Genomic DNA, 12,225 nt, shown 5'->3' on the forward strand with positions numbered 1-12,225 from the left:
CCACATATGAAACATCCAGATGAAAATGAAATATTTATTCAATCACGTGTGAATTTCCAAATGTTAACCAAGCTTAGAAGCGTCAAAATGAAAACTTTTAAAGTTTTAACCTGAATACTGAAATGAGAGTGCGATAACAGTCATGAATTTGGACATGTATCATATATTTTTAAAAGAAGAGAGCAAATGTAAACAAGAGTATCAATGCCAACTCACACATCTCTGCTGTGTCGAATTTCATCCTGCTCCTTAGCCTGGCGGCGTCGCTGTTTGGTGGATGTGGAGGAAGATGATGATGCCCCAGATTCTGAGTCCTCTGAACTTTGGCCTCCAGAGCTATTAACATCAAAAAGATGTTGTTCTACAGCTGACCGGATGGTTCTTTCTAAGAGCCTGGTTAAAAAAAAAATCAATAACTGCGTTTAAAAATATGGCCCCATACATAGGGAACAGACTGGTAGCCGCTAAGCGGGGAGGAGGTTGGGGGAGGGATGGACTGGGAGGTTGGGGTTAACAGATACAAGCTTTAAAATACAGAATGGATAAACAACAAGGCACGACTGTATAGCACAGACTATATTCAGTATCCTGTGATAAACCATAGTGGAAAAGAATATTTAAAAAAGAATGAATCACTTTCCTGTACAATCATAAATTAACACAACACTGTAAATCAACTATTCTTCAATTAAAAAGTCCCCATAATATTGGAAATATCAGCATTTTCAATGGAATATCTACTACCACTTCATGAGCAAAGACAGTATGAGAAATTAATCCTCCAATATTTGCACCGTGAATGAGAAACAAAACTAAATGCAACATATTCCACCAATCAGATAATTGCGTTTTCCATCTTTGTGGGTCCAGAATTACTGAAATGCTCACAGCAGATCCAGCAACAATTACAGGAGGCATTCAGGAAATAAGGATCATCTAACACAAGGCAGAATGAGGAAAGATTTTTTTCCCTCAAGGAATAATAATGAACATATTCTTACAAAGGCAAGTATCTTCCAGATTTCATACCAGTTCTGCAGGGGAAGACAGTATGACTTACAAAGCAAATTGACACAAATAATTTTATGATCCCTACTATCTGAATCTCTTGAAGATAAAATTACATAGAAAATAACACTATTAAAAAAGAACAACTTACCAGAGCAATTACTCTTAATAACAGAAGGGTAAAACTTTCCGAATCTCTATTCAGTTAAATTGTGATATAAATGATTGAAACTGTATTCATACACAAACATCCTAATCTGATTGAAAATGTATTCCTGCAAACATCCCAATATATACTACTGAAGAGAGAAGGACAGATTTATTTTATTCAACCTGAAGAAAACAGGTAAGCACAGGGGCTGACAAAAGTGATAATAAGATAAGGTATCATTTTTAAAGCTATATAGTCTTAAAATGTATCTAAACTCTTATCACTTCATTATTTAATTCTGAATAAGCAGGCATGAAGAATTCTAAACGGACAGTCCTCAAAGCGTGTTTTCCTTCACTTGAGAAAAGAATCACATCCAAACTCAGCCAATTATCGAGTTGGACTTGTCGCCATCACTAATTTGCTTGCTTTTCTGTGTCCATTAAATATGTGTACAGTTTTTGTATATACACCTCAATAAAGCTGTTAAAAAAATATATTTTTAAATGGTTAGACTGAGGAATAAATTTAGTTAAATAAAATGAGTTTTGAAAATTTAACAATTTAAGAACTTTTAGATTTTCCAAAGGTAGTTTTATAATAGACTTATAGTAATTTCATTAAAACTAGTTTCATTAAAACTATTTCATTAAAACAAGTGTAGTCTGACTTAGGCATAAGAACTTTAATATCTTGAACTCCACATCCCAACGATTTGAGATGACCTAATAGTGGTACCTAGGAATCTAAATAAATTAATATATACACACATACCAAACCCACACCTTTTCCAAACACTATACAAGTCACATAAGAAGTTGTTAGGAAATAAACAGGCAAGAATATGTCTGTCTTGGCATAACTCTAGAATCTCTTTAAAATTCATAAAGATAAGAGAGATCAAATCTGCCCTCTGATTGCTTCCTTGTCTAATAAGGAGGAGAAAAAAATTCCCAAATCATCCAAGCCAAGAACACTGGAGTGGATAACTACTCCCTTCTCCAGGGGATCTTCCCATCCCTGGGATCAAACGCTGGTCTTCTGCACTGCAGGCAGATTCTTTACCATCTGAGCCATCAGAGAAGCCCTATTAGATCCAAATTTATACTAATTAGTGCTTCTTCTAATTCTTTTCTCTTCCTCCTTATTATACCACCTGATATCACACCACGCCTCATCCCCCTGATCTCTGTTGATGAAAAGGCTCCAAATGGCCCCCCAGACCCCAGCAGTATCACGTAGCTGAAGCACAATGAACAATGTGGTCAGAGAGTAGGTGGGCGTAGATAACTGGAATTCAGACTTTTGTGTCTACTGGAACTAAAGTGGAATTAAGTGTGACTAGTAGATTGATTAGAATTAGTTCCACTGCCACTGCCCAGAGGAAAAAGGACGTGTTGCCATCACTAACTTCCTTCCTTTTCTGTGTTCTATCAGCCTGGGAAGTCCCCAAACACAGTGCCCAAGGCTTATTTAACCTCAGACACCTAACACTATGCTTAGTGTATTGCAGGTGGTCAATACATGGAGGCTAATTAAAACAAATGAAGGAAGAAGTAAAATATATGTTCAGACCTTCACCTTTAGTGGCAAGACACTTCTTAAATCACAAAGACTGCTTTGCACATATTAACTGACTAACATTATTTTGACTGAAATAAACAGAAAATCTCAGATGTTCACATGGCCAAGCTCTCTCCAGTCCCACGCCCACACAGAAACTCAAATAGGAACATTTCTTATTTAGTCTTTTCCTCTGGGTAGTCAAAAAATCATCATTGGTTATGTACTATATTAATCTTCCAATGCAGCACACCATTAGAATAGTTTGTTTGTTTTTTTCACTGCTTAGTAAGTGAAAGGAGGGGAAAAAAGCCCAATCTGGACCACTTACTCTCCAGCTGATGGCACACTGCTGACTTGGGACACGTGGGCACTGCTGAAAAAGAAGCAAAAGAAAGGACGTCAGATTAAGCAGAGGACCAGAGCCTGTGAACAAAACTGATGAGGGGATCCTGGGCTGGAAGTATTAGCCAGGCCCTGAGCAACCCTCATATGACAGTTTATCACCCACTGACAGATGCTGGTTTCTCTTATCTAGATTAGAGATGGCCCTGGGTGGTTACTTCCAAACAGCATTTTTTTCTCCATTTTAAGATGTCCATGACAGATAATTTCAAAAGTGATCTCGGAAAAACCATCTCTACCTCTCAGACTACTGCCATGGTCCTAAGTCCAGGGTCTTCTTATTTTCCGAAATGTTAATTGCAGCTGACTGCTTTTCTGTTTCTAGCTCCCCCAGCCCAAGTCCATCTCTCCTGCCCATTCCCCTCAGACCTACAGACAGGAGCATCTTCTTAAAACTGCTCTAAACATTGGGCAGGGGTGGTGGGGGGCAGAGAATGGGGAACAAACACTGTTTTCTCCAGGACTCTCCCTGAGCCACCTCTTCTGCCTAAGTTCCTCACGATGGAAAAACACCTCGAGTTCCATAACGTTTCATCTTGCTGCTAAGTCGCTTCAGTTGTGTCCCACTCTGTGCGACCCCAGAGACAGCAGCCCACCAGGCTCCCTGTCCCTGGGATTCTCCAGGCAAGAACACTGGAGTGGGTTGCCATTTCCTTCTCCAGTGCATGAAAGTGAAAAGTGAAAGTGAAGTCGCTCAGTCGCGTCCGACTCCTAGTGACCCCATGCACTGCAGCCTATCAGGCTCCTCCGTCCATGGGACTTTCCAGGCAAGAGTACTGGAGTGGGGTGCCATTGCCTTCTCCAACGTTTCATCTTAACACCTAATTAATTAACACCTAATGCCCTTCTATCGAGCATTTATAAACTTCCTCAATTTTCTCATTTTCTCCAAATCCTGAATTCTTTGAAAGTATTGAACAGTAGTAAAAGAAAAAAAAATAGTCAGTATACAGCGGAACAGTGAAACGATAGAATACTATCTGATTTGCACCGTAGCACAGGGAGGTGCAGGCTGGCGGCTGCTCTGACTGCGTGAGTGGCAGTGCTTTCTCACGTCCTGCCCTGTGGTGCTTACTTGCCTTGTCAATCAAGGTTCAAAAGTATCAAGTTAAAAAAAAATCTTTTGTGCATGCCAAACTACCGTTTTGCCTAACAAATCTAATAGTTCTCCCACGTTCAAGTCCCTCTTTGTAAAAGACACCTGAAGAGAATACAAACTGCTAGTAGCAAGATCAATATTCATGGCTGCCTTTCAGTCATTCCGGGCATTCTCATTTATACTACAGCATTTTCCGCATATGAATGTGTTGCTTCTCCCAAATGCGTCTCATCTCTTTCCATTTAGACTCTAAGGGCCTCAAGGGACTCGCTAACATTTCTCCTTTTCTTTCATGACACTACGTACCACCAGCACCATACCCAATACAGTAGTCATTATCCTAGAGGTGATCAACAGACACTCACTCTTCAGCCTCAGAGAATCCCTTTAGCTAAAGCTGTAGCTCTTTGTCATGGCCACACACCACCACAAATCCCAGAAAACCTGTCCAAAAAATGCTATTGTGTAGTTATGAGAAACTTATGAGAAGAATCTTCGTTAATAAATGAATGAACAAACAAACATACCCTAATGATTGCTGAGCGCTCACTATGTTTCAGACATTGTGCTAAGTATTGTTTACACAGCTTTTCTCATTTACTGTTTACAATAACCCCATGAAGTAGGTAGTAGGGACAGTTGTTTTCTTTTCCCTATTTTCAAATGAAGAGGTTAGAGAGGTTAAGTAACTCACTCACAGTCACAGAGTCAAGGAGTAGATGAGCTGGAATTTGAACCAAAAGAGCTTTAGCTTAAGAGTCTAAGCTCCTAATCACTACACTAGACTTTCAGTCCATCACTCACTAGAAGAAACACCCTCTACAGTCATCTTCGTATATGGAAGCATGGACTTAGGTATTTAACTTCGCTTTTAATTACAACGATTTCTGTCTCACAATGTCTGCTATTCACAGAGGTTTCCAGGTTACATAACCAATAATAAATCCTTTGCTGCTCTCTGCCCTCAGCTGGAACAGGCAGTCCTGACTTTTGATGCTTTGTGGCTCACCCTCTGTAAATTAAACACTGTATAATTTACTCCTGTATTCCACTTCTCATGCAGTTACGCAACCTTGCTTTTGGGAGCAGTGGCCAATGTGAATAATGACTCTGGGAGAACCCAGAGGAGGGAAAAGAATATAGATCTGCTAAGATACTAAAAACACGACAAAGACATGTAAGCACAGTCAGCCAATCAGCCAGCCATGCCATCTCGGAAGGAAGATACATTTCCTCTCCTTCCTTCTATACACTTTTGATCTGATCTTTTTGCTTTTAAGCACGTAATGATATTTTGATATTCCTTTTTGGTGAGCAGGAAGGAGAAGATGAAAAATTGTGGGGAAGAAACAGAGAAGGGAATGACAACAAACGGGACCAGGTTCTGAGATTCGTAACTCTCTGAGTAGGTGCTTTTCAAACTCTAACGTGCATCAGAATCACCTGGGATCCTGTTCACACACAGGTTCTGATTTAGTAAGTCTAGGTGGAGGGAACGGGAAGCTGGGATTTTGCATTTCTAACAAATTCCCCAGTGATCATGATGCTGTTGATTCGTGGAAGACATTGATTAGCAAGGTTCCAAATCCTTGCAACTAAAATTCATTAAAACTTCAATGATCTAGATATCACAACCACTATATTTTTTAATTAAAAAAATTTTAATTAATTTTTTTAATTGAAGGATAATTGCTTTACAGAATTTTGCTGTTTTCTGTCAAACCTCAACATGAATCAGCCATAGGTATACATATTGGCTTCTGAAACTCCCTCCCAACTCCTTCCCCACCCCACCCCTCTAGGTTGATACAGCGCCCCTGTTTGAGTTTCCTGAGCCATACGGCAAATTCCTGTTGGTTATCTATTTTACACATGGTAATGTATTTTTAAACATTCTAAGTGCTTTAGATACGATTTGGAAAACTTACTCTGTTAATAAAAGGCCATACATCAAAATTTTCCTCAGAGCTTAGAGAAAAATGACCCGAGCCATCTAAATCAGTCTTAAAGAGCCTTTCTCAGGATGCAAAATAAATGAATAAATCAGTAATAGGACTTAGTAATTAAATCATATTGATTTTTGTTAATATACTTCTCTTAGGTCAAATTTATAAAAATTTATATTTTTGTGTTTCTGTAATAGGCCTTTGGAATTTTTGATATTACTTAACATGTCCATACTTCCAGGCTTTTTTAAAACAGAGTTTTTCTAAAGAAAATATTCTGAAAAGAGAATGTTTTCCACTGGGCATCAGAAAAGAGAGGTTCCGGTCCTGAATCTGTAGTTAATTAGCGGCAATCATAGTCAGATTATTGGTTAGCTTGGCTGCTTTGGGATGGTTTCTTCATACAGAAAATGAAAGCCTTGGCTAGTGATCTCTGTGATTTTCTTCAAGCTATAAAAGTTAATAAGACGATCTCAGTTTCAAGTTTATTGCCCCAAAGTCTAAAACATTACAAAAGGTTATAAGTGCATATTTAGTTTTATGATGGTGTCAGTCACAGTTGATGTTTATCAGATTCCGAAATGCCTTTGGTCAGGTATCCAATCACGTCTACAGTTTCTGTGGGATATGCTTAACAAGTTACGAAGAGCAAGATTTCTAAGAATATTGTCAGAAACAGGGACTGCTTCCATTGTTATAATTGGCTCACAGAGGTAATTTTAAGACACTAATAAAAAGGCAATAAGCAAACAAGCTAAAGTGAAAGACTTCCATCTACATGCAGCTTGTTTTTTATCTCCTGCAGAGAGCTAAGAATAATGAACTTTTTTCAGAGCCCTTGAATGATTTGCTAAGAAAATCTTTTATTTATGCAATATAAATACTTGAATATGGAAGAGCTCATTTCCTAATGTTGATGAAGGGATTATTCAAAACTAAATAAATAAGCACATGTGCAAATCCAGCATTATGGTCAATTTCATTACCCAAGTCTACTTAAGTGATAGTGCGAGTCAATGTTCTCCTGGTATGGTCATTCAAAACAGATAGTAAGTCTACTCTGAAATATATTCTATGACATAGTTAAATATATTTATTTTTTATTTCTATTAGCAAAACATTCTTGAGAAATGATTATACTCAGCAATATTAGTCTATAAAATTTACATGTGATAAGATACACAGAATGCTTGTTGACAAGTGATTCATTAATTGGATCTTTTGACTTGAAATAAAGAAAACTTCCAAATCTCTGAAACCAGACATCTTGAACAAGCATGTGTTCTCTTGTTCTGTCTGTCCTTTAACTTCACTATGTTCTCTTTTCTGCTGCTACTGTTGCTAAGTCGCTTCAGTCATATCCGACTCTGTGCGACCCCACAGACGGCAGCCCACCAGGCTCCTCCGTCCCTGGGATTCTCCAAGCAAGAACACTGGAGTGGGTTGCCATGTCCTTCTCCAATGCATGAAAGTGAAAAGTGAAAGTGAAGTCGCTCAGTCGTGTCGGACCCTCAGTGACCCCATGGACTGCAGCCTACCAGGCTCCTCCATCCATGGGATTTTCCAGGCAACAGTACTGGAGTGGGGTGCCGTTGCCTTCTCCAGTTCTCTTTTCTAGGGGGTGTAAAATCCTGCCCATAAGATATTGTTTTAATGGGAACCATTAGGTCTAACAGAATTATCCTTTTCCTCTAGAAATAATACTTATATTCTCTCAATTTTTTTTAATGAGTAAGAATTTAAAAGACAATTATGTGATGTCTGTTTCAACTTAAGGATGAAGATCCTGTAACTAGTCATCAAAATAAAATGAAACTTTTAATTTGCTTATTTAACAGAATACAGTATTTTTAGTATCATCTGAAAATACTAAAAGTTGATACACAGTATCAACATCATAATTACAGCATTATTTCCTCGTAACTGTATAATGGATTTCTAAATTATTTCCATGATTTTAATTCAATTTTCTACGGTGTCTTATGTTAAAACAAATACACTAATTCCTCAATATTTATTCCCTTTAACTTTTAGTTATGATTATCATATGCAGAAATTTAAAGGAGCATTTATAGATATTTAGATTTGACAAAAATCACATCACTATTTTGTGTTATAGGATTTTTAAAAAGCCTCATTTTTAAAAATTATATACTGTGCATACAATACAGAACATAAGCTGAAAACATACCACTTAGTCACCGGATGTGACTCAGGAAAAGGAAAATATTTATCCTCACATATTTTTATTGAAACACACACAACCTAGTCCTTTAAATTTAGGGCTGATTTGAAGGAAAAAATTATTTTTCAATTCAAATTTTGACTCTATATTAAGTATTTTCTAATATTAAACGGAGCCAATCAAAATGTCAAAATACCTTTTGTACAGCTTCTTCCAGGCCCTAATTATTGGGGTTTTCCATTTTATATATTTATTTATTTTTTCCCCCAGCTTTTATTTTTTATTTATTTAAAAAATTTTTATATTATTATTTTTTTTACAATATTGTATTGGTTTTGCCATACATCAACATGCATCCGCCATGGGTGTACACGTGTTCCCCATCCTGAACCCCCCTCCCACTTCCTTCCCCATACCATCCCTCTGGGTCATCCCAGTGCACCAGCCCCAAGCTTCCTGTATCCTGCATTGAACATGTTTTGCATAAAAAGAAATTAAGAGTCTTTTCTCTTTTTTAGTTTATAGACTAAGGTCTTTATAAAGCAAAATTAAGAAATGAAAAGAGAGGTCACTAAATATTCTATACCCATTTATAGATGAGGAAATTGACATTCCAAGAGGTTCAGTACCTCACTCAACTTTACACAGCTCTGATTCCATCTCATGTAATGGGCTTTAGACATGTCCTTAATAAGAACATAATCCTTAGTCTCAAATAATGCTACTATTCACATAAATCTTTGACTACACATCTATTTATTTTCTTAGAGTTAAAACAGACTACTAAAAGTACTTTTTGGATTTGTGTGGAAATTTTCTTCTCAAAATTTATGCATTCCAGAAAACTTTTAATTTCATCTATTTTCATGTTTATTAGCATAAAATGGCATGAAGCATTCTACAGTCTTTCAAAAACTACCATATCCCTCACAGCAAACTTCATTTCTGATTACTAGTATTGTTCAGTTTTTTTTTTTTTTTCACATTTACCAGAGGCTTTCTATTTTATTCTTTTCATTTTTATCTTTACTCTCAAAGAACAAGTTCCTGGATTCAAGTTTCAGTTCTGCTTTTTTTGTTTTATTACTATTAAATCCTTTCAGGTTTTCAAGAGGTTGCTTTTCTTCCTTTTTATAACTTCTTATTCTGAAGATGTAGCTGCTCATTTATTTTCAATCTTTTTAAGAAGGTACCTCTTAAAAAGAGCTGAGATCTCATTCCACAGATTTTGATATGTACATTTCCCCTTTTTCTTCCAGTTTGTACTTGAAATTTTTATTTCCTATTGGAAATTCTTCCTCCCTTTAGGAGAGTTTCCACGGGTTGATTGGAAACTTTTTGTTATTAATTATACTGTGGTTAGAAGATATGACTGCTAGTATCTCTACTTTTCAAGAATCTTTAGAGATAGCTGAGTAATTTCTCAGGAAGCAGCAGAAATGCCTAAGCCCTATTTGTAGGTTGCAAACTTTAGTGAATGTGATGCTTCCTTATTTTAAATCTTACTAATTTTATTGAATTCTCAGTGCTATTTTATAAATTTTGTTTGTTATAGACATATAGTGGTATGTATAAGTTTGATACTTCAAATGTGTTTGCATGTTTATCTCGGTTAAGAGTTTAAATTTATATGACTTACCACAATATTGCAAAGTAATTAGACTCCAACTAAAATAAATTAATTAAAAAAATAAAAAAATTATAAGATGATGCAAAGTTATTTTATACATACTTATTATTTATAACCTTTATAGTTTTATTATGAATTTTACCCAATAAAGTAAGTCTAGGTTTGTCCTATTTAATGGATCTGGCTTTAAACTCTAGTTGTTTTGATATTGCTATTGCTATCTGTTTTCTTTCTATTCATATTTATCAAATAAATCCTATATTATTAATCTTCCTGTGCTATTTTGTTTTAGGTATAACTCTTTTGAACAAAACATAGTTCAAGTAGTCATTTAAAAAAAGCATTTTTAGCTATTATCAAAGCATTTAATATACTTACACAGTTGTAACTGAAATATTTGTTCCAGCTTTGCATTTTGATTTATGTTTTATAATTTTGGAGCTCTCTTTTCCTTTGATTTCTGTCTCTGCTCTTCTGAGGTGATTGGGGATATAGGAGTCCTATGCACAATTCTAGTTGTTGTTTCTTATACCCAAATATCTATAACTATCAAAACTGAAACAAAAACCCAAACAACAGGATGGGGAACACATGTATACCTGTGGCGGATTCATTTTGATATATGGCAAAACCAATACAATATTGTAAAGTTAAAAAATAAAATAAAATTAAATTAAAAAAAAAAAAAACAAAAAAAACAAAGCCTGTGCTCTGGGACAACCAGAGAGATAGGATGGGGAGGGATTTGGGAGGGGCGTTCAGGATGGGGCAGGGTGAAACATGAATACCTGTGGCTGATTCATGTTGATGTATGGCAAATCCATCACAATATTGTAAGGTAATTATTCCCCAATTAAAATAAATTACGTAATTTAAATAAATAAATAAAACAGTGAAAAAAACAAAACAAAACAAAAAAACAATCAACCAGAAAAGCCCCCTACAACTCCTGACTCCTGCTTCTACTCTCCAACCTTCCTTGCAAGAAATTGAGAATTTCATCACTGTCTTTGATCCTCCACTAATGATTATAATCAGGTTTCTACTTCTTAATTAAAAAATATTTTTTTAGATTCACCTCACATTTAGCTGGGTATATAATAAATAATAAAATGTCTCTTGTTTAGTCATGCCCAACTCTTTACAATCCCATGGACCGTATAGACTGCCAGGCTTCTCTGTTCATGGGATTTCCCAGGCAAGAATACTGGAGTGGATTGCCATTCCCTTCTCCAGGGGATCTTCCCGAACCAGGAATTGAACCTGGATCTCCTGTATTCCAGGCAGATTCTTTATCAGCTGAGCCACCAGGGAAGCTGGTAACTAGGTATATATTGACACTGATTTCCATTTCTATTAATAGAAGTATGCATACTTCTCAAGGGTTCGCTCCCTGGGTCAGGAAGATCCCCTGGAGAAGTAAATGGCAACTGACTCCAGTATTCTTGCCTGGAAAATTCCATGGGCAGAGGAGCCTGGAGGGCTACAGTCTGTGGGGTTGCAAACAGTTGGATATTGCTGAGCCTGAACAGATATAATAAGAGAAGTATATATTAACTTCTATTTCTATTAGTATGGTTTCCTTCTTAGAATCATAATTTTCAGGTTGGCTTTCCAATCTCTGATTTTCATATCTAACATAATTTCTCTCATAGTTTTTTTTTTTTTTTTTCCTTTATCCTTTTCTTCATTTTGGAAGAACTTCTCAAGTTTCTCTCTCATCATGAACTTGATTTATTTCAAATACTCTGCTCTTTACTGCCTTGCAAAGTTTTAACAGTATTTGCAAATACATTTCTAGGCTACCCTTTCCCTCATTTCAGCTGTTCTGTATCTCTAGCCTTTTAATTCTAAACGTATTCTCCCCTTACAGGTTCCTACTCATGTTTGAAAGAGGTTGGTTATATCCTTGAGCATTTTTGAGAATAGCAGTAGCAAATACTACTTTCCAAGTTTTCCTCTGAATCACACAAAAAGCAATTCTCTGAAATCTGTTTCTACTCTGAGCCCTCAGAGCAAATCATCCTTTCCCTTAGTTTGTAATTTCTCTTAATAGGTCCCAAATAGTTCTTTCTGCTTAGTGGTTCATAAGGGGAAACAAACAACTCAGGCAGAGCCCTTATCAAAAACCTGGCTGGGCATATTGTTCTGAGTTTACTTCACTGTCCCTTGGCTATGGGCAGACGCCTCCTCTTGGATGTACACTTTAAAAGCCAGGATATGAGTCTACCCTTGGAC

At 36.5% G+C, this 12,225-nt stretch overlaps 1 protein-coding gene across 11 annotated transcripts in view; it reads right to left on the minus strand.

The window, feature by feature from the left end:
• FAM13A (family with sequence similarity 13 member A) overlaps nucleotides 1–12,225 on the minus strand; it is a 330,402-nt gene that overhangs the window by 63,400 nt on the left and 254,777 nt on the right. For 6 of the 11 annotated variants that reach the window (XM_055587622.1, XM_055587620.1, XM_055587618.1 and 3 more), the window contains 2 exons: nucleotides 3,054–3,098; nucleotides 217–393 (listed from right to left, as the gene is read on the minus strand). In XM_055587622.1, coding sequence (XP_055443597.1) covers nucleotides 217–393; nucleotides 3,054–3,098 — 222 coding nt within the window. The remainder of the gene's footprint in view (nucleotides 1–216; nucleotides 394–3,053; nucleotides 3,099–12,225) is intronic. The other 5 variants (XM_055587621.1, XM_055587619.1, XM_055587624.1 and 2 more) reach the window with 1 other exon arrangement.

The sequence above is a fragment of the Bubalus kerabau genome, chromosome 7 (assembly GCF_029407905.1).
Source record: "Bubalus kerabau isolate K-KA32 ecotype Philippines breed swamp buffalo chromosome 7, PCC_UOA_SB_1v2, whole genome shotgun sequence".
NCBI lineage: Eukaryota > Metazoa > Chordata > Mammalia > Artiodactyla > Bovidae > Bubalus > Bubalus kerabau.